This window comes from Dermacentor albipictus, chromosome 4, assembly GCF_038994185.2.
Source record: "Dermacentor albipictus isolate Rhodes 1998 colony chromosome 4, USDA_Dalb.pri_finalv2, whole genome shotgun sequence".
NCBI lineage: Eukaryota > Metazoa > Arthropoda > Arachnida > Ixodida > Ixodidae > Dermacentor > Dermacentor albipictus.
Genome location: NC_091824.1, coordinates 103,928,418 through 103,955,830, shown reverse-complemented (window position 1 = coordinate 103,955,830; position 27,413 = coordinate 103,928,418). Strand labels below are relative to the sequence as shown.

Sequence of the window (27,413 nt, the reverse complement as noted above, 5' to 3'; positions counted from 1 at the left end):
CAACGGAGCACTACTGCTGTTAGTAAAACGACTGCGCCGAGCGCTTCATCAGGCCATACTATTTGAGTCGACGCCCGAAAAGGCTTCCATGAAATTGCCCACAGGACAAGGGCACCGACTTCTGATCAGTTTCATGAGGCCACTTCGGGCTGCACTGCGTGCAACGCCTTTTTAACATCTGGAGGAAAAGAGCACTGATAGTTATACCAGACCGGGAATTTCGTCCCGGTTCTGTGAGCATGGCGAGGTCATGACGCCACCGAACAGACATAGATACGGTACAGCCCATTCAGCTCGTGCACATTGAAGCCTTATAGATAACTTGCACTTACGTTACGGCCAGGAATTCTGGGATACCGGTCCGCCCTTACGGAGCACCACCCAAAGCTCGACTGGCTCGGCAGTAAACGAACGCAAGTGTGTTTCTGCTGTCGCTATCGTTCGCCATGTTTCCCTGGGCAGTATTTGGGTGCTCGATCCGCAGAAGAACGACGACGAGACGGGAGTCGGCGAACACGAACCTCTTCATGTTCCAGCCGTGTTCCTTCGCGAGCCTGTCGACGGTTGTAAACAATCACTGAGAGCGCACTAAGACGCTTAGCGCGAAGCGCCGAACAGTTCGCGGCTGGCGCGCGCGGCGATCTCAACCTCGGCAGTGCCGATAACCGAGTGTGAGCTAGAGAATATGTTTTGCTGATTGAAATGCCGACACACGGCGTAAGGAAAGCGCTATTTACAGTCGTAGGCAGGTCGTTCTAGTGCTGTTGTGAATAATACCAGGATGTTAAAGTTGTTTGCTATTGTTACGTCTGAGACTGGTTTATTTTCAAGGTGATTGACGGGGCGTTGAAAGGAGATCGCAGGCAGTCAGGCATTTTCTACACTCCAGCTGACGGAACGCGTCCTCGCACTCTGTAGCCCATACGTACAGATTAAATATGTAAAGTTTCATGAAATTTTGAGAGGTGCAAGAAAAACTGGTTTGTTATGTTTTCTTTTTCAGAAAAAATGCAAAATAAATTAACAAAAAAGGTGATTGCGCACAGAGGTATGAAAAATCTGACACATTTATTTCTCTAACATTGAAAATAATATAATTGTTACATTTTTATTTATTTATTTATTTATTTATTTATTTATTTATTTACGATAACCTCAGGGTCAACAGACATTACAGATGGGAGTTGCATAAAATACAGAAAAACAACAAAATTTTAGCTACAAGCAGCAGCACAATGTTTCTAATTATGCGATAGTAGTTATGAAGACGCAAAATACATGTTACAAAAATACTATATATATACAAAGAAGTAGACCAGTTTTTCTAATTATACAATAATAGCTATAAAGAGGCAGAATACAACAAGATGTTACAGAGCATTGGTTAATGAAGTCACAAATATTTCATGATCTGAAATTGTTACTATTATAAAGGGGGTTTATTCGGCTCGCAGGACAGCAGCGACAAACTCAGCACCAGCAGGTAGGGCGCAGCCAGCGAACGAACTGGGTACGTGCCACGCGATGGCAACGGGGCTTTTCAGCCTGCCGATCTTCTTCGTCACACTACCAATTTGGGAAGGCAATTCCGATCATTTGATGTGCGTGGTATGTAGGACTGTAGGAATGATTCTGTTTTACACAACGGAATGCCAACTTTATGAGCATGATCCAGACGGTGCGAAACGTAATGGGGAGGAAGTATTAGTAAATCGCGCAGGTAGCGATGATGATATAGTTTGTGAAAAAGGCTTAAGCTTAGCATCGCACGTCGAGAAGCAAGCGTAGGTAGTTAAAGTTAGCTTTCATTACCGTGATGCTCGCGATTCGATTGTAATTAGAGAGTATAAAACGGACCGAATTATTTTGCACCATTTCAAGCGAATGTACCAAATTATTATAATGCGGATCCCAAACCGAAGCGGCATATTCTAACTTAGGACGAATGAGTGCTTTATATAGCATTAGTATGGGAGACGAATGTGATTCTGCAAAGTTAGGACGAAGATATCCGATCATGCGATTAGCGTTGCAGACAACATGAAAGATGTGAGTATCCCATGTTAGATTGCTACTGATGTGAACTCCGAGGTACTTATATGAAGATACGCTGTCGAGTAGAGAATTATTTAAGTGATAAATGGGTAAACTAGTAATCTTTCTAGACCCTCGCATGAATTTGCATTTTTTAATATTTATACTGCATCACAAAAGTCCCAGCAGATCTTCCGGGTTCAAAATCTGCGATTTATCGTCAACGCATTAATGCCACATCAACGCTTCAAGACCGATGTTTGTATCGATCTGCGTCCGATTAATTTCCGAGGCATCAGTCTGAGCACAGTCTTGAGGCCGCAGTCTGAGCAAGTAAAATGACATCAGGGTACACAGAAAATACTCCCTGCTTGTCCACGTCAGGTTCTTCTGGTATTGGCGTTATCACGTGACTTCGGATAGAAAGTTCACCAGTATAGCACAATCTAACATTGCACCAAATTCACCGAGAAAATTAATCTCAAGGATGATGATGTGAGTGCAGTGTTCCAAAACAATAAACTTAGTTGGAAAAGCTTGTAGACCAACACTCACTACAGTAGAGCAAACACCGACGGGCCGCAGTGTTTCGTCCCTAACTCTACGGTCTTTGGGTCCCACGCGAACATAACCTTGTGTCCAGGACAGGCACGTACCCAGGATTTTTTTTCGGGGGGGGCCCACCACCTCCATCATCATCATCATCATCATCATCATCATAATGTTTTATGTCCACTGCAGGACGGAGGCCTCTTCCTGCGATCTCTAATTACCCCTGTCCTGCGCCAGCCGATTCCAACTAGCGCCCGCGAATTTCCTGATTTCATCGCTTCACCTAGTGTTTTGTCGTCCTCGATTGCGTTTTCCTTCTCTTGGTACCCATTCTGTAACCCTAATGGTCCAACGGTGATAGAACCGGTGCATTACTTGACCTGCCCAGCTACATTTTTTCCTCTTGATGTCAATTAGAATATCGTCTATACCCGTTCGCTCTCTGATCCAAACCGCTCTCTTTCTCTCTCTTAACGTTATGCCTAGCAATCTTCGTTAGAGCGCTCTTTGCGTGGTCCCTAACTTGCTCTCAAGTCTCTGTCCCATATGTCAGCACTGGCAAAATGCACTGATTGCACGCCTTACTTTTCAATAATAATGGTAAGCTTCCAGTCAGAAACTGGTAAGGTCTGCCGTATGCGATCCAACCTATTTTTATTCTTCTGTGAATTTCCTTCTCATGATCAGGGTTCCCTGTGTATAATTGACCTAGGTAAACGTACTCCTTCACAATCTCTAGAGGCCGACTGGCGATCCTGATCTCTTGTTCCTTTGCCCGGATATTTATCATTATCTTCATCTTCTGTATATTAATATTCAACCCCACTCTTACACGCTCTCTGTTAAGGTCTGCAATCATTTGTTATAACTCATCTGCATTGTTGTTGAATAGAACAATGTCATCGGCAAACTGAAAGTTGCTGAGATATTTGCCGTCGATCTTTACTCCTAAGCCTTTCCAGGTTAATACCTTGAATTCTTCTAAGCACGCGGTGAATAGCTTTGGAGAATTTGTGTCTCCCTGTCTGACCCCTTTCTCTATAGGTATCTCCCTGCTTTTCTTGTGTGGAATTATGGTAGCTGTATAACATCGGTAGATATTCTTACGCGAAGGACGAGTCAGTAAGACGAGAAACTATTTACAGATTATATTTAAGCAACGGTTGCAACGCTGACCAGTTAGATTCACAGCGCGAGCCCAGTTCCTTCTTCCTTCTCCTTGCTGGAGTTAAGGAGCCCACGCGCCTCGTTTAAACAAACAAATACCACACGCATGTAGCAATATTTTCCAAGCCTTTTACGTAAGCGTTCTGTACTCCTTGATTACGTAGTACCTCTATGACTGCTGGTATCTCTACTGAATCAAATGCATTTTCGTAATCTATATAAGCCACATAGAGAGGCTTATTGTACTCTGCAGATTTCGTGATAACCTGATTGATGACATGGATGTGATCCATTGCAAAGTATCTCTTCCTGAAGCCAGCCTGTTCCCTTGTTTGACAAAATGCAGTGTTGCCCTTATCCTGTTGGAGATTATTTTGGTAAATATTTTATATAATACTGGGAGCAAGCTAATGGTCCTATAATTTTTCAATTCTTTAACGTCTCCTTTTTTTGTGGATTTGTATAACGTCTGCATTCTTCCAGTTTTCTGGGACCCTTGGAGTCGAGAGACACTTCGTATAAAGAGCCGCCAGTTTTCCAAGCATTATGTCTCCTCCATCTTTGATTAAATCGACTGTTATTCCACCTTCTCCTCCCGCTCTTCATCGTTTCATGTCTTGCAGGGCCCTTCTGACCTCATCGCTAGGTATAGGAGAGTTTCTGTATCCTGCTCATTACTGTTTCTAAGTGAGGTATCGTGACTCCTCTTGGTACTGTATACAGGTCAGCTCAGAATTTTTCCACTGCGTTTACTATACCTTCGAGATTGCTGATGATATTATCCTTCTTATCTTTAAGTGCATACATCATGGTTTGTCTTATGTCAGGTTTCTTTTTTACTGATTTCAGGCTGCGTTCATTTTTTACGGCTTCATCAGTGTTTCTCATGTTATAGTTTCGAATATCAGTTACTTTCGCCTTGTTGATCAGTTTTGACAGTTCCGCGAATTGCAGAACGCTGTGCGACCGCCAGTCCCATACAACCGCGTAGAGCGCAGGACTCTGCGATTCTGGACGTACTGCGCTCACCGCGAAAGGTTAGAAAGGCACCCAGATAAGCACAGCAGAGAAGTGGCTACGTACGTGAGGCGGTTCGACCGATAACTGTAGAAGCGCCATTCAAAACAAGTAATTGTTCTCGACTTCCGGCAGCGTTTTCTCTACTTCCTTTTTAAATGAAAAGATGTTGATCCATAAATAGTCTCATGAACAACGGTTAACGTTTTTATTATTCGCTTTTGCTTGCAGTTTGGTTGTTGCCTTGGCTCTCTCCCTTAGTAGATCGCTTAATTTCTCAACTCCTGGCGATTTTTGTTTCCAGATGCCAATTTTGCACGAAAAGTGCTATACAATTAGGGAAAAACAGACGAGGTAACGGGCGACAGTTACCTCGTTTAAGGGTTATTGCAGGGTTTCGTGATGGACGCTCTTTCACATTATTTTATTTCCCACCTTACCTAACCCATATCACATGTATATGGTTCCGGGCATCTGCCAGCGCCGCGGCGAGCCGTAACTCAAGGAAATAATGAAGCAAAGGGAAAAGTTAAACGCAATTGGCGTTTTCTCCGGCCGCAACTCGTTCCATGAGAGTACAGACCAGCTGAGTAAGAGCCGCATCCCTCTCCTGTTCCCAGGATCAGTCTAAACAAAAAAGGTTCAACTAACAAAAGCAACAGCTACGCGCGTGACGATTGAATAGATGGTGACAACTGAACGCATCTCGATTTAATCGCGCGGGTGCGGAATCTATGATAAAACTGTCCTTCACATTACATAGATGCCGATAACTATACCGCCATCTAAAAGCAGTGATAAAGGCAGCATAATGCTGACCGATGAACAGCTGCCAAGTCTCAACATTGATCTGGCTGGCGGCGCTTTAGGAATGTGTGAGGAGTGGTGGCGTGGGTTGGGAGGGGGGGGGGGGGGGTATGCCACTTGATTTCGGGGGGGGCCCGGGCCCCCCCGGGCCCCCCCTTGGGTACGTGCCTGGTCCAGGACTATTTTTACACAAAACACTCATTGCTGAAGCTGTCGCATTGGTATCCACTAAGACATCGGTATGTAAGTCGTAAACAAAGACATATACACTTTGTTTTTGCGCACGGCGACAGGCGGAGGACTACTTGACCGTCCCGCGACCTCACCTCCATCGGTCGCACCAGCTAGTTTCTCAGCTGGAATGGTGGTGAAAGTGAGCGACGGCGAGGTGATGGCGAGCGACGATAGCCGGTCGGAGGAGGAGTAAGGCTGCGGTCGGAAGCTGGAGACTCACGCCGGGATGCACGTTCACGCGGTTGTCATCGAAGAGGCGCAGCGGTCTGCCACGGCGAGCTGTCTTGGCCTCCAGATTGAAAATTGGGTATAACCGAAACTTGCTTCTGCTGCCGTCGGCGACAATACCTGGCGATATGTCCCCGAATATTGCAGCTAAAGAAATAGGTGGTTCGTGGTATATACAGGGTAGTCATAAAATGGGGTGTGAGGCTGGCTGTATCGGGGAGAAAGGCGCGTTGCGGTGGTGTGACCTGATGGCGTTTGAAAGTGTATACGCGAAGGATGCCCGAATTCCACCGTGTCGACGCGGGCGCGATAATTATGCAAGGGCCGCGTTAAGGGCCCCGCACGTGTTGCAGAAAATCCGCTGTCGGTGCTGGCGTCGGCGTTGACGGAGTTGTCCGTGGGCGAAAATTGCTATTTATACTTGGATATATGCATGTACCATGCCTTGTGTGACACGCAGTATATGCAGGTTATATTGCCGCACCATTCTAACACTAAAGTTGTTAGTACCTTGTATTGTATTTTTGACAAAGTTAGTCCTCGGAATTTTGAGAATGACAATCCACAAACAAACATAGTGAAAAACACAGACAGCGCATGCCTTTTATGTTAAATCTTCTCAGACTTAAAGATTAAAAGTGCGAAACGCTAACAGACACCTGGAAATTCTGCAATTTTCTTGGCGCGGCTGTGCATTACCTCCGGGATCGGCCCACTTAGGAGGCCGAGTTTCTACCAGAAAGCTCACCTTCTTGCATAGCATTCGCCGCCAGCGTTTCCTGGTAAACATTACGGTTACATAAGATGCAGTTGCCGGGAAGCGTGAGAAGTAGTAAGGAACCTTTTGAGGGTATCGAGGTCCATCCCATGTTACGTGTCGTTAGGCCATTAAAGGCGAAGCTCAAACATCTTCCAAGTTTTTCGCTGGTAGTTTGCAGTTGGCAAAGTACCGGCTGTTCAGGACAGCGTACATCAAGTGCGCACTGGTGGTACTCCCGTCCTATATGCCTTGTCCTCCACCTTATGCCAGAATGTGCGCCAGTTCTTCTTTAACGAGTTGGCATCGCGATGTCGTTAACAATGCGATGTCGTGGGGGGTGATGTCCATGCTTGCGACGGGGTGCGCAAATCTTCCTTTGATATAAGAAAATTGTTGGCATCTTCAGTGATGCCCTCCAGGAGAATTCCAATCTTATCTTCGTCCGACATGCCCGTGTTCCCAATCCTGCACATTTTCAATATTTCTTCAGTGTAAGTTGTGCACGCTTCCCTGGGCAACTGCGCTCTTCGCGAAAGTGTACATGCTCAGCCTTCTTTCATGTTTAATAACAAATAAAACCTTTATTTAAGATATCATGGCACGCATTAGTTGCCATGGCAAACCAGTCTATCAAAAATTCGTGGATTGCTCCGGAATGGAGACTCGCAAAAGTAGTCCCATTATTTAAAAATCATGGTGCCGGTTAAGTATTAGATAACGTTAGGCCAATATCTCTTACATCAAACCTAGTAAAACTCATCGAAAGAATCTTACACGATCGCATAGATAACTAGCTGATAGAGAACATGATTTTGAGCCCATGCCAAATTGACTTCAGACGTGGGTGCTCGATTTGATGTGCTTATGTCGACCTATAGAAAGTCGTCTTCAACTAGCTCGATGTCAGAAAAAATATGCAGCTTTAATCACTTTGAATATCAATAGTGCGTATCACAGCGTAGAACATGTAAGCCTAATAATTAAACGTGCTTCAGGATGCTGGTCTACCAAATCATTTTGTCGTCTGGGTTTCTGAATTTTTAAATGGCAAGAAATTTTACTGCTCTCTACGCGGATTGTCTTCGTTAACGTATCAACAGTCAAGAGGTCTACCGCAGGGATCAGTCCTATTGCCATCGCTGTTTAATGTTTTACTGCGTACTGTACCTTTGCCACATGATGTGCACGTGTACGTATACGCCGACTGCATAGCATTTTTTTGCGGCATGGGGAGATTTACATGCTTTGTACCAAACTCTATAGTCGTATATATCAGCCGCCTAGAATTGTGGCTTGATGGTATTAAACTCTCTCTTAAGATAAAAAAAAAAGCACCGTCCTTGGTTTTCTCTGAAAGCTTTCCTATGAAATTTTTTTTCTTTATAGACAAGATACCAACCCACGGGTGAATTCACCTAAATATTTGGATGTAATTTACACCGAAAAGCTTAAATGGAGTCCGCATATCGAGCATATTACCTCAAAGGGAGCACGCACAGTAGTAATTCTGTGTAGATTTAGCAGCAATCGATCAGGCTTGCGTCGGTATGCCATCATTATAATCTAATGCATGTATGTTCGCCCGATAATAGAGTTCGGCTGTGTTTTGTTTTCTGGCGAACGTGCATACAAAATGTGGCCTCTGATTCTATTAGAACGAGAGATATTGCGTCTATGTCTTGGGCTTCCTAAATTTGTCGCTAATGATATCTTATATCAAGAAGCACGCCTGCCTTCCCTTCTCGTGCGATTTCATATCCTAACAGTATAAACTTTTCTAAAGATACATGCGTCGCCACAGAGGAGATCACAATACGCTTTCATTAGTGAATCGGTCTCATTTTTTAACTATCAGTGGCATCGCTCACGTTGCCCTCAAGTTGTTTTCGTACAAAAACTATTGAACCCACGAAATGTTCACCTATACCAGATGGTCTCAATAAATTGGCCGGTTCCAGTCGCTAAAATTTAATTTGATATTTTTTGAAAATAATGCTGCACATCTTCCCTATCAATATCTGAATATTATTTTGGAAGACCACCTTGCACACCTGGATACAAAGACCGTTCTAGCAACTGATGCTTCCATCTGTGAAGAAAAGGCAGGCATATGGGCAATTTATCACCACATCTAAATTAGTCTTTTCTCATTCGGCTACCTGACTTCACGCCTATCTTTCAGGCAAAATTATTGGCAATTGTCTTAGCTTTACGCAAATTACCATTACCTCTGTCATCAGCCGTAATTTTGACTGATTTTAACTGTCTGTCTGTTATTCTCTAACCACATCCAAATGGTCAGTTTCATTAGAAACTTTGCATTCTCTTCTCCCGGCCAAGACATTTACGTCTCGTTCGTTCAGTGTGGGTGCCAGGCCACAAAGGTCTAGCCTTAAACGAATATGCAGATGCACTCGCAGTAGCATCCCACGATGGTCCTATAATCCTCATCTTACCTACGTCAGCTTTCATCACTGCGGCGCGATTCAGAAGATATGCTACTGCAAATAACTTCGCGCAGTCATCGCTGTCAACATCTGATTTCTCTCATCTCAATTTTCCTTGGAAAAACAAAAGGTTCTACTCTAGGAAAACTGAAGTAACGATTACAAGACTATATACGGTGCCGAGTCCCACCACTGAACTTTTGCCTACACAGGTCTGGTCTGACTATATCACTTTTGTGTCATGTATGCAATGAGAGTGAATCTCTGCAACACTTCTTTTTGACATGCCGCCGGTTTATTCTTCAAATTAAGAGATTTCAGAAGAACCCTTCCAAAACCTCGGCTTCAATTCGACTCCTCCTGTAATTCTTTCGTGTGGTGCTACCGTACTGAGTTACAACCACAGGAACGTTTGTGAAGTCCTCTGCATCTTTCTGCGTGAGACAAAAAAAAAAAGTGCATGCTAGAATTCTTCCTATAATACTTATTATGCTCAAACACATTTTTATGCAATACTTATGTAATTGATTATTCCCATATGTAGGAGGAGGAGGAGGAGGAGGAATAAACTTTTATTGTACAACCAGCACTTTATGATGGCCGGGCCTAAGCCTCCCATTAAGAGACGTCGAGGGCGGAGCTCCGCAGAGCCTCACGCAACCCCGCCGAGAGAGTCGTGGTGTTAGTCTGTGCGTACTGTGCTGGGCACTCCCATAGCATATGCGGAAGCGTAGCCGGGTGAATTCCACAGCACCGGCAGTTGGGGTTAGTGTAGACGTCCGGAAATATAAGGTGGAGGCGGGCGGGTGAAGGGTACGTGTTTGTTTGTAGTAGACGCAGGGTGGTTGCCTGCGCCCGGCTGAACTTTGGGTGAGGCGGGGGGAAGATTCGGCGACTGAGGTAAAAGGCCTTAACGAGATCGTTATAAGTTACACTAGACACATTAAATCCCATCTCCATGATACTTATTTCATTTCACCCTAATTTATATTAAAAATATATATAGCAGTTCCCTCACCGTCCGATTCATGGCCCATCCCCCAGAGTGGATATTAATAATCAATTATCTAAGTATTACATAAAAAAGAATTGTGTGAGCATTTTCTTGCTTGTTTGCTTCTTCCTCACTTGTGGCGCTTACCCAATTGATGGGATTGGCCAGGAAGCTGGAGGTGAAAGGTTAAAGAGAAGGGGGAGCGAGAAAAACTTCAACAGCAAAGTAAATCAAGATGAAGTATAACGTTTGCGATAATTAAATAGTAGATCTACCCGGCAGATACAGAAATAAAAAATAATTGTAATTATATGTAAACAACAAATCATTTTTTTGGTGGTATTAGAATAATTTATAATACAGAATCAGCAATTTAATGAGCTATCCAATTATTCATTTCGAGAATTAACATGACAGCTTTCTTGACAAGAAATCATCTTTTGGTGGTATTAGAATAATTTACAACACACAAGCAGCAATTTAATGAGCTATCCAATTATTGATTTTGAGAATGAACATGACAGCTTTCTTGTGTCACAAAGATAGTCGCAAACTGAGTAGTCACGCAGCTGTTCATGTTGCTAAAGCCCAACAAAGAAGCCCCTAAGGAGGGGATATTTTGAGTTAAAGAAATACCCAATTTTCGGAATGAAAATTCGAATTTCTTCCTCTGATTTCTAAATTGACGGCATGCTAGTAGAAAATGGGCAATGTTTTCGGGTTCTAGCAGGTAGGATACAGAGGGGACGGTGCCAGACCGGATCTGTGTATAGGCAAAAATTTAATGGTGGGATGCGGCAGCGTAATTTTATTATGGAGATTTTAAATTCACGATGTGGCACACCATTTATTGTCCCATGAAAATGACAGACGGTTAAATTCCGACGTTTGAGTTTTCAGTTTTGTGGAATCATGGAAAAGAGAAAATTTTCTAAACCTAGCCGCAGAGACGTAAGCCGAAGTATGCATAACGGACATATATAACTGGCCCATCAAGAGATATCCGCGGAAGTGTGTCAGCCATTCCATTTAAGAATATTCCACGGTGGCCTGGAACTCGTACCAATCGCACCAGTATAGAACCGCAAAGGAGCAGCAGATCTTCAACAACGTCGGCAGTGAATTGCCGTCCACATTCACTTATAACAACACGTCGAGCACCGTGGCACAGGATGACAGAATGAAGCAGAAAGCTCGAAAGGCCGGCGGCGGCAGCAGAGATAAAGTGCCGCAGTCTCAGTATACATAGCCCATCAAGTAGTCGAAGTACACAATAATCCAACGACGGCCGGTAGAACTCTTGGGAAACGGGCCGAACAAGTCGATACCGGTCAATCCGCGGAAGTTTGTCAGCCATTTCATTTAAGAATATGTCACGATGGCCTGCTAACCATACCAATCGCACCAGACTTGAGTTTGGAGGGGTTAACGATTTAAATGTATTGGCCACAGTGTCTGAAGATGAAGTGAGTGATGTGCATGCTGACAGAGAATCATTCACTATAATCACTGTTGAATAATTTGAAGAAATTTTCGAAGGGCTAAGATCAGCCAGAAATATGGGTGTGAAATCCGGAAGGCGTAATGCATGTGGCCAGGGCGTAATGACTCGGAGAAAATACCTACACCCGCTTTCTCTTCACTCATTGCCGCGTTAGTCGCGATCACATTATCTATTCCCAACTGCATTATATATGAAATTGTAACATGGCATTTAAATATGTAGTGGGCAGTTGTTTGGCAGTCGATGTGAATATATAATCAAATTTATTTTCTGCACCGCACGCAGTTCTTCAACCCCCTCTTCGGCTCCGCCGCGCAGCGTAACAATAATATTGCTGAGAAGGCAGTACATTATTCGCAAACTATTCGAAAAATTATCGGCATTCGATTCGATTCGCTTCCGGCGCTATTCGATTGGGTCTCAAACATACTGTTAAGCACATCCCTATAACATACACATAAGCTGAAGTTATAAGGGAGACGAACATCGCTTCATATATAGGATGCGTCGTCTTCGATTCGCCTTGTCTGAAGCGCTGTTCGATTTCCTTCTAAGCATCCACCAACCCGCCAAGTTCAGCGCACTCTTGCAGTTCAAGTTACGCGCAAGTGCGTATTTTCTATCTCCGGTAAAGAAGACGAAGACGAGTTAAACAGAAAGAAAATGTCTGTTTTGCGTACGAAGAGGAACATATATCAAACAAGTGTTGAACATGCACTGACACAACGGCGCCAACAAGAAAGAAAAAGACGAGAAAAGATACACACATGTAATATAAACGAACAAGTGGGCTTCCACATGACATATTCATTCAGCAATACACCGCACGTGCTGTCAGCGTAAATTAAGGCGCCCCGGAAAATTAGGACGTTTACGTCATGGCGTTTGCACCCCCCCCACACACTTTTTTTTATTATAATACGCTTTTCGAAGCCGCGCCATCCTCAGCGACTGGCTATAGTGAAGGCGCATCGCATTCCAATGTAAGCGATCGAGCTCACTATTCACAAGGCAGTGCATAGGTTGTTCGTATAGAGTAGACACGCCGACCAATTTTGATAGTGACCACTTTGTTAGCGAATGCGGTCGATTAGTAATAAATAGTTTTACAAACGAAAAGACAAGCGAGTTTGGCTCCTGATTTAGAAAATAGGCGTTATGATTTCTATATTCCCGGTGGTAGGGAGCTTCAATCCGCGTTGATGGTGTGCGTGTGAATGTGAGCGTTCCTGGAATACTGACAACGGATGGCACTAATGTTCTTACACATGTTAATTGGCATGCGCGTCCGTCGAATACGCAATTTCCGGATTGCTAAGTTCCAGTTTATGCGAAAGCTTCTGTGTTGAGTATACGACTCTTGCGGCTTCAACTATATTTTCTTCACAACGGTAAACTACGCGAGCGAGTAAAAGGTCGCGAATGCTCACTTATGGAATCGAATCGAATGTGCTCACGAACAATTATCTATTTTCTGAATACGGTAAAATTATTTCGGTTAGAGAAAGAAAGAGAGAGATTTTTTTTAATGAGTGCTGGAGATGTTTGCCTGGCATGCTATATATTTCAGATGATATTGGTGATGCATGAAATGATCCACTCAAACACAGTACACGCACACATACATAACATGCATAAGTAACAAACACAAGCATCGTATTTCGATTAGTTTTGCGATTACAACAATTGAATTTATATTTCCGGACCAACGATTCACTATTCGACAAGGAAATAACGTCTACGCATTTTCAATCTCTTCCTTTCAAGCTTGCATGCTATCTATGCTCGATCTGAGAACCTGGGCCGCAATGGGTGATCGTTGTTCAAAACGAAAACTTAACGCGCGTTTCCAACGATGCTCCGATGGCAGCCCTGAATTTTCGATTTCACATTCGAAAGTCGCGCACTTTATGATCAAGGAGACAGAGGTGCCCGTTAGGTGTTGTTTTCTTCGCATTTCAACCACTTTTCGTTGTCTTGGAAGAACCTCTCACAAACTCGGCTCGTAGCACGAAGTGCTCAAGCGCACGTATTTCGGAGAGCATTGCCACAAGCATACGCCAGGTCTCTGATACAGCCGAATAAGCAGTTCGCACAGGAAGGAAACGGCGGGTGCAAAGCGCGCGGACGCCGACTCATAAATAATTCAGAAGGCGAGAAGTATGGATTATGGGCCGTCGGGTTTAACGGCACCAATTGAAATTCATCGCTCTCCCTCTGTATAACGACGGACCGGTGCGCAGCTCCTAAGTACACAAATGGTTCGGGCAATTTGCGCGAAATGGGTGAGTTGCGATTGCTGTGCCGCGCGCGTTAGGACCGCAAGACGGAGGAGGGTATACAGAGAGGTGTTTCGGATAGACGATGTCGCCACTATCAATTGCTGTAGCTGTTGTGGCTAGTGCACGGGCGGAGAAGGGCGCCCGCGGCTTTGTTGCGGGCTGCCACTGTGGCTTTGGCTTCGGCGGCGGCTGCATTGCGGGCGCGACATGAAAGCAGTCGCCGCCTGTCCGCGGCGATGGAGGAAGAGCTGCAATTGGAAGTGAGAGAGGGGGGGACGTGAGGGTGGCCCAGAACAAAGGCACCGATGGGCGCAAGGCGTACAGTGCGCTCGCGCGAGAGGGTTTGCCGCAGCGGGCAGGAACCAAGAAGGGGGAACTTTGAAGACGAGTCGTCGTGCACCGCACAAAAGAAATTGGGAGAACAAAAATAAGAAAAAGAAAAGAAAGAAAGAGAGAAAGCACAAGACTAGCAAGCTGACAGAACGCGGCAAAAACCTTGGAGGTGCCATAAAACGCAGGCATTAGCGCCGCCTCGCCCCTAGGCCAGGCCGCACACTCTTGACGCCCGTCTCCCCCCTCAAACTCATCTTTCCTCGCTGCCGTTTGGCTCGGTTTTCCGCGCCGGCGGCCCCATGATTCCCACCAAACGGGCGCGGAGAAAGGGGGCTTGAGGGGGTGTGCACTGCGCGTCGCCCTTGTCCGGTTGTAAAGCAATTAGCTAACACGCCAAATGGCGGCTGCCATTTTCCGCACAAAGGATCCCGCTCGGCGGCGGCGGCGGCGTCGTTCGTGAGCTTCTTTCCGCCTTTTGTTTCCTCGACGGGCGCTGTGCGTTGTTCGGTGTCTCTCCCCATCCTCCTCTGCGACTCGGCCGCCCGAAGGCGGCTGCCGCAGCAGCTCTCCCTCCTTAGACCTCCTTATGCCCAAAATGATGGCCTCCATGAGCTGGCCCTCGGGCTGGGGCTGATTGGACGGCGAGCGGGTGACGTAGCGGGAGCGGCGGCCCAATGGCGTTTTCCTGCGTGCGTCCCTCTCGGCTTCCCCGCAGGGCACCTCGCGATGGAGGCGGTCGGGCGGCGTAACCGCCTTTTTTTCGTTCATGGGCTCCGCGAACGCGCAGGGCCTGGCGGCTTTTGATGTTTTTTGATGAGGCTCTTTTCCTCGCCCCCCTCCCTGTTCGCAAGCGTGAGCCGGTGCCGAGCAGGCTCGCTGGCCACGATCAGTCTCGCCACTCGCCACCACCGCCAAGTGGGCAGCAGCGCGGTTTCGTGGCTCGCTTGACTGCTCTCTCGCGGTGCCGTTAGTGCTCTTCGAGGGGTGGGCGTGTGAGTTTCGGGAGGGATCACCGGCGCCTTGACCCGACTGCGGTTTCCGTTTCCGCATCGGACCGGACCGGAGTTCTTGTGGTCTTGCTCGGCGCTGGTGGAAGGGACGCTGCGGGCATGCAGTCGTACAGGTTCATGCTGGAGCATCACCACGAGGAGGCCATGAAGGGCTACGACGCCAAGGCGCTGTTGCACAGCTCGGCGCCGCACGGTGGAGGCTACGGCGACGGTTACACCAAGAGCGATGGCTACGCCAAGAGTGACACCACCGGCTACGGAGGCAAGACGGGCGTCTTGAGGAGCGGCGGTGGCAGCGCTACGGATGCGACGGTGAACGCCTACAAGACGGCTACCGACAAGTGCATCCTTCTCAACACGGACCCAAAGGAGAAGTGCAAAAAGGGTGAGTCACTACCTTAACGTCTTGCTTGACGCGGAAATCGAGGGACAGAGCAACTCAAAAGCTCGAGCAGAAGATATAACAGGACCGCGCAGACTTTACGGTTGTAGTGTAGCGTACGAGTCAAAGTAAATAAATAAATGATAGCACGCAACACGTCACAAACGCAGCCAATGTCGCTACAAATTTTCGTCTCGAAATCTACGGACGCTCTCCTTACGTCGCAGAAAATGCACAATGCTAGCCTGCAGAGGAATGGTCGCGGGAAAAAAAAAAAAATGTTGCAGCCAAAGGTGGGTGACGTTCCGTTCGTTCATGCTTGAACTGAATCGAAAATAGGCCGCTCTATGTGCTTTACAATTTAGCATGCCATTCAATCGTGCCTTGAATATCTTGCTGGAGTCGCTGGAACGTGGCCACTTTGGATGGCTTTGCTGATGCCGAGATGCAATTGGACCGCCGCGGTGCTGTATAATAACGCCTTTCTGACAAACACAATAGTATGAACCTTTTCTGCGACTTCTTTAACACTTTCGGTAATGTTCGGTTGTATAGGATACGGAGCTATGTACTATGTGATTAAACTCCTACCCGATTTTCCGCCCGTCATTCTTATTGTTTAGTCTATATAAAGGCGCTGTGCGCTCACTCTTTCGTCCCATTTTTGCGACGTGGTTAGTGTAACTATACATGGAACAGAATCGAACCATAATATGTGAGGCTTATGCAGGTTACCCGAAAGGAAAATTATTGCGACAGAAATCGCTACATAATCGTCCACCGACTGCATGCGGTGATCCATTTAGTATAAGACAGCACTGATCAGTACCTATTGCATATATGGCACTGAAGTGCCTGCATATGTGCTCATTGCATAACGCTACATTCTTCCACCATTCTGGCACAACCTCCAGAGGTCTTAGAGGAGATGATGTCGGTTCATCGGGTTGGGCACTGCAGAACCACTTCGGTTGTCTTGGCCGATTTATGGGCCCAGGACTAGAACTGAAAGGGGCTGTTCTACACCCTGAGTACATCATGAGCATATATAGAGTAAAGCCTGTAATATGCGTACGACGATAGCTTTACATAAGGAGACGATAAATATCACAATGTCGCAACACCTGCTAAAATCGGTTCACAAATTGATGGCAGTGCGTTCGTCAATGATTTTCTCTTCCCTGTCATTCATCAATATCGCGTCCCTGACTGACTGGTTTCAGCAGTTGAGTGTGAAGGATTAAGGCAGATAAAATACTTATCAAGTTAGCAGTGATTAATAACGCAGATACAAACTTTAATACCGTAGTTTCTATCCCTTTTAAATACGGTTCAAAACGCAGTTCATTCAGTTTCTTTCATTCTGCCCTTGCGGGACACGTGCATTAGTTCGAGGTATTTTAAGTTCAACTTCGTGTTATTGGAAACGCGGCTGCCTTTGAATTTTGGATGCTGGCGAATTAAGCGGGAGGTCGAATCAACTAAGCAGAAACTCATTAAAGCAGTCTTTATGCAAAAAGCGAACACTCGGCGATAGATAAAATAGCATTGTACATTTCACCATAACACACTTTTGTGTGAGAGAGCATGATGAAAAAAAAGAAAAGATAAAGAGCTTCAACAAAACAGAAGATAGTCATAGAGGTACGGGTATTTTACAGGCTTTGGTGCAATGCTCGTGGATTCACTAAACAAGGTGGGTGAAAAATATATTTTAGGAACAACTTGACACATATCTTAGTACTTACCCATTTCCATCCATATAAGCGTGGTAAATGAACTTAAATCAGCGCATAAATGTGCGTAAATATGCGTCGAGCAGAGCGCTTTGCGTATGGCTTTATGAATTTACATTAATGCATGATGTCTGCGCAGGAAACGTCGCATACGGGACGCAAATTCTTTGCATTTCCACGTATACAGCGGTGTCACTGGCCACGAGGCCTATTAAGCACGGGGCCTTATTTACACGAAGTGCTTTTAAGCCGCGGCCAGGTGTCGGAACGTTCACCGACGTGGCCGCGGCGACGGTCCTTGAACTCGGGTGTTTAGTACACGGACGACTGTGTAATATATTCTTGAACGATATGCACACCGTCGTTATAAAGAAGTAGGAGAGAGAATAAATAAAGGAGAAAGACAGGAAGGTAAATCACAGAGGAAAATTCGGTTTGCTGCCCCATACAGTTGTGGACGAAGGAAATATAGAAATATAAGAAGGTATTAGGGAGAGGGGCACTGAGTAAACACACACGATCACAGCCGCTCACAACAGACCTCCATAGAACGCCGTCACTGCGCAGCATCACTATCAATCACCAGTCAGAAACAAACAGGAAGGGAGTGGAATGGCCGTGTTATACACATATGCAGTAAAAGCACTTTCGCTGGACATTTGCGTAAACCTGCGGCATGCACTAACGGTGCTTTTGGCAGGAGCCAATGGAACATCGTAATAACGTTTACCTGCGTCCGAACTTGATGCTCATATTGCTTAAAGTTGTCATGGAATCACTGTAGCATTGAAAATTACCCATCTCTGATTTCGGAGTCCGCTATTTGAGACAATTCTGCCACGGCCAAGATGTGTAATATAGTATAGATATTGTTACGTTCGACCTGCGGAGGCTGACGATCTTCGGGGAAGCGACAGTGTCGACAGTGACAGGGAACCGCAGCGCCACCATGTCTACTGCGGCGACTCGCTTTCTAAGGACGACAATACGACAGTCCCCAGCCCGTCGGCGCCACCATGTCGAGGCGCGGTCGGCGGGCCAAGTTTTGTTAGTGAATTCGCCGTCACCATCACGGTTTGTTTGAAGCGGTGGAACTCCGGGATGAAGGTGTTTTGCGGAGCCGTCTCACGGGTCTTAGAAGTCATCAGTCAATGGACAGACGCGGCGGCCACTGGCTGCGGGGTCAACCCTGGGACCAAGAGGCGCCTGCTCAGGGCAAGATCCGTGTCTGCGAGAACCCTCTCACCTCGGTGTGGTTTGTGAAACCTGTGCGGAAGTGAGTGTGTAAACCCTCCCCCTCAAAGGCGGGTCGGTTTCGATGACTTTAGGCGCTCCGAATTGGTAGACGGTTGAACGGCCATTTTCCCTCACCTAGGGATCTAGGGAGGACAGAGTGTTTATAAGCAGCCGTGGCGCGGCTGCTGAGTGTGCGTTCCTCTTTCAGTCATGCTAAACTGATGAACTGTAACATTCTCATGTAGATACTGTAAATAAATGCCATATTCCTCGTTCTCGATGAGAACAAGTCTCTCCCTTCAACAACGGCATCAGCGTGGATGAATTGGACGACGGCATGGGCCAGCTACCATCTATTTCATGCCCGACCCCAACCATTACTATGTGCACAGGCAGCACCATCACTGTTTGTTTATTTGCCCACCACTTATGTTTCGTATACCCACTATGAGAGATTTGCCAAGCTTCGGCGTCGTCGACATCATCATCATCATCACCATGCATCAAACCACATGCGACAAACGCTTGTCTATACTTAGGTATATAATGTATACGTTAGAGAACACCAGGGTGGTCGAAATTAAGCACTATTACATTAAACACTATTAGTCAACGGCCATCATCCTCACGTTAGAGAAGACCACTGCTGAGCAGAGGCGCCCCATATACCACAGAGCTGCACAAATTACCATTTTCTCCGATAAACTTTACCGCACTGCATGAAGGCATTCGCGAATTACAATGATCTCGTCGTTTTATCTTATGCGGCTCCTACGGATGTGTTCCCCTGTCCTTGCTATACATTCTGCTATACTATACCCTGTGTCCCAGCTAACGTTATCAAGCTGTTGAATGATAAAAAAAAATTAATAAAACCTGATGTGTTCGGTCGTCAGAGGTGGGACTACCGAATAACTTACGTAGGTCTTGAAGTCGGATTTTGCAGCGTCTTTCTTAAAGAGTTTTTTTTTTTTTTTGACAGCACTGCAGCGTTATCACCGCTGCAGTGACGCCATAACGCCATTCTTGCAAACACATCGTTATGACTCTTTGCCGTTTTTAACACTTTCGGTCATGTTTGATTAGAATACTGAGCTATATACTATGTGATTAAACTGCGAACTGATTTCTTTTTTGGAAGGGGGGGGGGGAGGGCTTTACGTGCCAAAACCACGATATGATTGTAAGGTACACCGTACTGGGGGACTTCGGATTGATTTTGACCATGTGGGGTTCCTTAAAGAACACTCAATGCGCGGTGCACGGGCGTGGTTGCATTCCAACCTCATTGAAATGCGGCCGCCGCGGCATGCATTTGATCGCGTAACCTCGAGCTTATAGCAGTGCAACGCCAAAGCCACTAAGCAACCACGGCGGGTGCTCGTGCAAGCTTGCTCTTGAACACGTGGAAAAGACAATACACACAAGTAGTCGCGCGAGCGTCACCGAGCTTGTGTTATACTTTTCGCGCCAATATCATATATGGCTATAGGAGACTTGTTCACCTTGTGTAGATAAACGTTGTGCACACAACTTGTGTGCACGACTGTGTGTCCACCAGGAAGAAATGGAGAGGGGTAAAGCACAACTTGTCCGAAACGAAAAAGAAAGAAAGAAAAAAAAGAAAGAAGGAAGGAAGGAAGGAAGGAAAGGAAGAGAGAAATGCAGTGGCGCCATGGACGTCATGGCAAAACGTGTCAAAAGAAAAAAAAATGGAAGAAAGGCAAAAAAAAAAGAGAGAAATCTCTACACACCGACCACAGCAAAAACTACAGCGTTACTTTATATATTCGATGTCTGTCTTTTGTTTTGTTTCACTCGTGCAATGGCACTAATATTGCATGAGCTACATAGGCGTTATTGAGGTTTAAGTGTATGTCCGAGCTGAGTGAACTTAGTAGTGTCCACACTTGCAACGGGTCCATGGATGCTCGCTGCTTAGTGCTCGCAATCTCTCTCTCTCTCTCTCGCTGTCTTTTGTCACGTGTCAGTAAAAAATAAATAAATAGTTTGGAAGCGGTAAAAGCAGGAAACGCGCTTGTATGAGTGTATATAGCATCCGTGTGACATAGCCCAGAAGAGATAGCGAATCATGTATACGATACGCATCTTCGCGTTCGCTTTTCCGCTCGCTGAAGAGATGCACGCGCGTGTTCTTCTGAAAAGTACTAAATTTATACCCCTTTCGACCCCTTCGATCACGTCTGGAGCGAGCGCAACCGCGACCTGGTTTTCCGCGAAGGCCCGGATCCGAACATCCGCTGTCAGCACCTGTCATACGCGTTCGGCCCCCGTAAATTCCAGCCGCCGAATGATATCATCTTTATACACCCACGTGGCGGGGAAACAAAGCAGCACAAATAAAACATGCCACGCAACACGTCAGTAGCGCAGCGGAATAAATGAAGGACTGCTTAGACTGCTTAGTTGCCAACACGCTCGCACGCACGCACGCACCTACAAAAAATACCAAATAGAGAAAGAACGAAATACGTGTTGTCGAATACGCGGCACACTTGGCCGTGCTACATATTTCAATGAGGACGTTTGTGGTATTTTGCCTCCTTTCCGACCCCGGTCCAATTTATTGCGTTTGTTTTTAAGCCGAGGTGCGCGCGGCGCTTGTTTCTGTAAAGCAGGCGGCACGCTTGCCCGCGCGGTCTGATCGTTATCTCTCATCTGCGCTATCTTTTTGTACGTTCCTTTATTCCTTTTTAAAGCGCACTGCCGCAAACAGCTCGGTAGCCTGCACGTTGAAAGCTGCACTTTGTCGAGACATGCGGAACAGTTCGAGCGGTGCATCGCGACCTGCGTGCTACGTCTGATGTGCGCTGACAATGGTGTGTATACACTATACGCTTCTCGTATAGGTCTTTGTGTATGCGTCTGGCTCTGGTTGCCCTGATTTGCGAGATGTTTGTATGCGCTCGTATTCCTCGCAGACAACCGGTTATCTCTTAAAGTTAGAGAATGGCTACCAAGGGAAGAAATAAGTGCAGTCCAGTACGGCAGAGAACAAGGTGGCATGATGAAACTATGAAATTTGCACTGCAGGCATAAGATGTAGAGTCAGCAGGCTCACGACAGGAGTAACCGGAGATAACGTGGACAAATTATAGTCCTCAGCGGGCATAAAATGGGCTATGAGCGCTGCTGATGCTGATGATGACGATGATAATTAGGATGATTCCTCGCGCTTAATTTCTATGTTCATCGTTTAGGTATATGTTGATAAGCGAATTCAGCCGCTTCTTCTTTACTTTAAGTACACATGACCAAATCCGATTTCCTAACGCTGCGCGAAGAACTGCTAATTACACATTATAGTCGTACTTGCTATCCTTATCAGCCTTCTGCGTCATAGAAAATTGTGAAAAGTGTACGAAAGAACGTTTTGCTAAAAAAAGTAAGTGGAGCAACAGTTCATTTTTATGGCGAGTTTGATGGCGCACACCTCCAAATTGGTATCATTCTGGAAATTCGTTCCAAGTGGATACTCACCGGCTACAATTCGTAAATTGCAATATGCGCCGTAAGATATTTAATTAAGAAGTTGATAAGTGCATTTATGTTAATCAGTGGAATATTTGTTTCAATTTCCAATGCTAGTGATGTCCGCCTCTTCGAAAGATACAGCTCGAGGACAACAATTATGATATCTGTAACAGGCAATATTTAAAAATTATGGGGAACTTAAAAATCATCACCCCGTAGACATTAAGTGTGGCTTTCCATTCTAGGCACAAGTTTGTTCAGTACCAGCTCTACGTGAGGGTGACCCAAAAGCCTAAACTTCCTTCATGGAGCTCTTCGTAACGATATTGTTGTGTTTTCCCGCTAGGTGGCTGTAAGCGGGCACGGATTCGAAGGTAGTCACAGAGCGAGACCTGTAGGTAACGTACATCTTCCAGGAGCGCTGGGGTTTAAAGTGGATGGAAGCATTAACCGGTCAGTAGCCGCGATACATTTTGAGTATGGGATGGAAAAGAGCAGGGAGAGATTGATAGGACCTGATCTATTACAGGCATATCTAACGGTACGAGGTATATATACTTATAGAAGCTTTACGGAAGAGAGAAAGGGATGAAGGAGATGTAGACATAATGCTAGATTTATATTATGGGGGTTTACGTGACAAAACCACTTTCTGATTACAGGCACGCCGTATAAGGGGGGGTCTGCGGAAATTCGGACCACCTAAGGTTCTTTAATATTCACCTAGATCTAAGCCCATGGGTGTTTTCGCCCCCATCGAGTTGCGGCAGCCCTGGCCGGGATTCGATCCTGCGACCTCGTGCTTAGCAGCCCAACACCATATATCCACTAAGCAAATACGGCGGGTATAATGCTGGACTGAAAAGCAAGTACAGCATACCTGGTTAGCTCAATCAGGCTAGGTTACTATTTATCACCACCCTGTTTCAAATAGGATTCCAATTAATAATAATAATAATAATAATAATAATAATAATAATAATAATAATAATAATAATAATAATAATAATAATAATAATAATAATAATAATAATGGTATGATGATGATGATAATAATAATAGTGATAATAATAATAAGTCACTAGCCAAGGCTACCCCACCGCAGAATGCCTTATCAGTTTGGGGTGATAGTTGTGCCAACTGTTGGGGTTACGCCACTTCTAATGTGGTGTATTTTCGTAACGTACAGTGAACCTCCTTGAGAGTGTGATTACTCTTTAGAAAAACGACCACCCAAACGTCTGCAATGCTTCAAACTACGTTTGTGCAAGAGGCACTCAACGATACGTGAGTTTTCGAGTGCTTTTGGCGGTTTCAGGAGGAGAAATGAGCGTTAATAGACCATTCTCATTTCTGCCGATCTTCAACTTTGTCGCGCCTATATGACATTGTCGAAAACGTTGGAAAAAAAAATGATTGTCGCTACACAAAAATAAAGTTGTTTCTCTAAATAAAGTTGTTTCTCTCTCTCTCTCTCTCGCTACACAATTTACAAGATTCCAGAAGCTCGTAATTTTCAATTTCGTCCTTTTACCCTAGCCTTTATTTTTTGTGTTCACCGTCACTACATCTTGAATTGCTACATGTAATTATCGCTCGGCTAATTCGCAATTACTAAATACTTCGTATCTAAAATTAAACAGATAAGATCGTCGTTTTGCGCTGCCTGCAACGAACGCGACAACATAGCCAACTTAATCTGGATTTGCAGGCTATTTACATCAGAAAGAAAGACTCTAATGTCCGCACTGATCATTCCCCAAACACTAGTGTACCTCGAATTGCGATACGTTCTTGGTCCATAGACTAACACCGCCTGTCTAGCTCGCGCAAGGAAAGCGCTTTCAATATTCCTCAGAGACCCCGGTCTCACTGATGTGCATACCTTGCATGGGTTAATTATTGAATTTTCTGGTGTGTTTTGTGCCTAGCTGTGCTGTATCTATGACATGCGCTGTACATGTCATTCTATTTTTCATCGCGACCAGCTGGATTAGCATTTTAGGCGCGTCACCAGGCAAATGCTTTCAGGGCTCATTAAAGAGCCTTTCTTTTTTTTCACCAGTGATGCGCAGGTCGCTTGACAAATGCATTCATTGCATCATCGTTTCTGGCAAGAAAACAAGCAGTAATTGTTAAGGGTTAAATAGGATAATCTCGTTCATGCAGTTACCGTAACTGTCTCGCTTAGTGGGCCCCTTAAGGCTCCATAGCAAATTTTGGTTGCCCACTGGAAGTTGTTACGTGTCCTCTAAGGAGCCTTCTGCCGCAAAAATGTTTCAAATGGGCTCATTAATAGCCGAGGTAGAAATATTTCAGTGCCGCGAACTCATGATTTCAGGAGGCCAGCGCCATTGCAAAGCGAGACACTCTCTCCACTTGCCTCGTCTAGCCTCCGCAACCGAAATTCCTTCCCTGCGTTCTCTCATACCGGACCTCGAGGATCGCGTGATGCATACGTCACGGGCCCCGTCTTCATTTTTTTTTCTCCTCGCTTTCTTGCGACGCGGCACACTTGAGCTGACGGCGTCGTGCGCGAGCTGTTCTGATATTGTTGCGTTTCGCGCAGCGCACGATTTTGCGCGCTGTGTACGTGGACACGTGACTAGCGATATAAGTCAGTGCTACACAAATACTGAGGCAGACACAAGCGGATGACAGAGCGTGATGCCGCGCTGGATCACGGTAGAAAATGACATATTTTCGGTGTCTGCGCACGCGACTGCACGACGTGGGAACGAGCGGAAAATGAAGTAAATGAAGTATATGTACATCTCTCTTGCTGCCGTGCGAAGCAAAACAAAAAAACATGTAGACATTCGGTTTATGTGTTTTAGTATTTCTCTAAGCTTTAATTCGTCTATTCAAGCAATACAATACACAAATAACAGATGTTGCCTTGAGTAATTCTCGAAGTCACGTGTCACCACGAGCGACGTCACAGTGCAAACACGTGTGCGTAGGCGCACTAGCACGTGTACGTCATCCTCCGGCTTGGAGCGCGGTGGGCGCGAGGGGGAGACGGCGTTCGGTGTGAAATTTCAGGTCTTTCCGCGGCGCGTAGCGATGTAATACTTTGCAGACACGATCGTTATCGCGCAATGTATGCTGTGCGCTTGTCAGATCAAAATGACCAGACCTGGTGGGGGGCCCTTTAAGATGTGTCCCTGAATTATTTCGTCGGAAGAAAGCAACCATCAGCAGGCGGCGTTCCTGCAGGTCACGCAAGACCGTTCCACAAGGACTCTCGTGTCGCGTGCATTGGGGGCACGTTAAAGATTTAAAGATCCCCTGGTGGTCAAGACTTATCCGGAGTTCCTCCCCCACTACAGCGTGCCTCATATTCACATCTTGGTTTTGGCACACAAAACCCCAGACTCTAATTCATCATTGTATACTGCAGGGTCTAAACGAGGCCAACGATGCTTATAGAGCTTGGGCGATTTCACGAGGACAGGAGAGCTTTCAGCAAGATACGGCTGATTATGCAAGGGGTTACTCAATGATTCGGTGTATTGATAGCATCACACACTAATTACCAGTACATCATGCGCATTCCGCACTGTCCGTCGTGCACGTATATACGAATCATATAGACAGTGTGTCTTAATGCGCGTTCAGCGCGCTTTGGCAATATGTAATTATCGCTCAACGCATGCCCCAGTAGCGCAGACGCATGCTCCGATTCTCGGCTGCACGCTGAAAGATTGGAGAGAGGCTAATTATAATTTGTTTCGGCTTTCCGTCGCCCCCATTTATGTCGGGATAATATCCCCCCACCCATTATCATTTATGTCACGAACGAGGTTCCAATGCCACTTGCCTGCGTATCCGTTTTCGTTCTCAGTATTCTGTTTCCGTCTTCTTTTTTTTTATTTTATCGCGTGTGTTTCACCCCCCCCCCTCCCCTTCCCAACCCATGTACGGACGCGGCACAGCTGTCTCACAGTGCCTGACAAAGCCAGTGCGCGGATTCTGCACAGCGAGGTCGACCCAAAACCGCTGCGCATTTGCGGCCGCGAAAACAACTGGATCTCCCTCGCGCTCCTTCTGCATTTCAGTTTGCGAGCTTAAAAAGCTCAGGGAAGTCATAATCTCCATTTTCTTTCTCCTCGCTCTTGAACGTGAAAAAAAAGGGGGGAGGGGGAATGTGGAAGCAGTTGTTTATGATCGAAAGCGCATACGTGCTGCCTGCTGGAATGAGGCACGAAGGACAGGTTCTTCTTTCTTTCTTTCTTTCTTTCTTTCTTTCTTTCTTTCTTTTTGTGTCTGGTCTCAACTGTGACATTTGCTTAAGGATAAATTTTAATGCATTAATATTTCAGTGCTTTGATGCCTGTATACGTGACCCCATACAGGTTCGTTGGATATACTTGAAGACGTGTATTCGCGACAGCTGCGTCCTTTCGTTGTTTTGGTGGCGCGAGGAGTCTTTCCTATACGCCAACACTTACCAATAATAAATTATCCGTGCATACATGTATACGTACAACATGTATGCATACATACGTGCATGCGTCCGTTTATGCCTAACACTATATACATGATAAATACTTAGCCTCCGAGGTTTTGGAGTAAATAGCATATGCTTTCCGAGAACTTTTGTAATACAAGTGTGAGAGGGGGGAGGGAAGGAAGGAGGGAGGGAGGGAGAATAAACTTTACATTTAGAACATCTACATGTTGTTTGTTTTGTGTACTATAGTGTAGAAGTGGGATGTAGAAGTGGGCAGCGAACGTACGTATGCTGTTCTTGATGAAAGTGACCTATCGAAGTTTTTCTCGGAAAAAGTTTTTCGCCTTTCAGATTTAGTTTTTCGTGAACAACCGCTGATCAAGGATACCTTCGTAGTGCTTTTGACATAATACGTTCCACTCTCTTGTTTCCATTAAGGAGTTAAAAGCGTACTTCAGCATCAATTGAAGCGCGAACACGAAAAAATAATCAGGACACATATCACCCGTATTTGGAAGTACGATAGGCAAACGCTCTGCTGCTGGTTTCTAAGCATTATGTAGTTCCACCTCAAATAAGCCACTCTTACGAAGGCCAGCGGGAAGCATGGAAACGCAACAATGCATTCTATAGTCGCTTTGGACTTGTCCGGCCTTAGAGCCCAATAAAAGTATTTCTCTCACTTCTTTTCCTCATTTTCTTGTTGTGCCATGCATTCTAAGTCCTTTATCCAGTCTTC

The 27,413-nt window shown here is 45.7% G+C and overlaps 1 protein-coding gene across 7 annotated transcripts in view; it reads left to right on the top strand.

Moving 5' to 3' along the window:
- The window catches only part of LOC139059201 (homeobox protein vab-7-like), a 91,990-nt gene that overhangs the window by 49,992 nt on the left and 14,585 nt on the right, over nt 1-27,413 (top strand). The window contains exon 1 of one of the 7 annotated variants that reach the window (XM_070537297.1): nt 15,436-15,754. The exons of the other annotated variants lie outside the window; for them this stretch is intronic. Coding sequence (XP_070393398.1) covers nt 15,469-15,754 — 286 coding nt within the window. The 5' untranslated portion in view covers nt 15,436-15,468. Of the gene's footprint in view, nt 1-15,435; nt 15,755-27,413 lie in introns of those variants that run through there. 7 annotated transcript variants of the gene reach the window in all.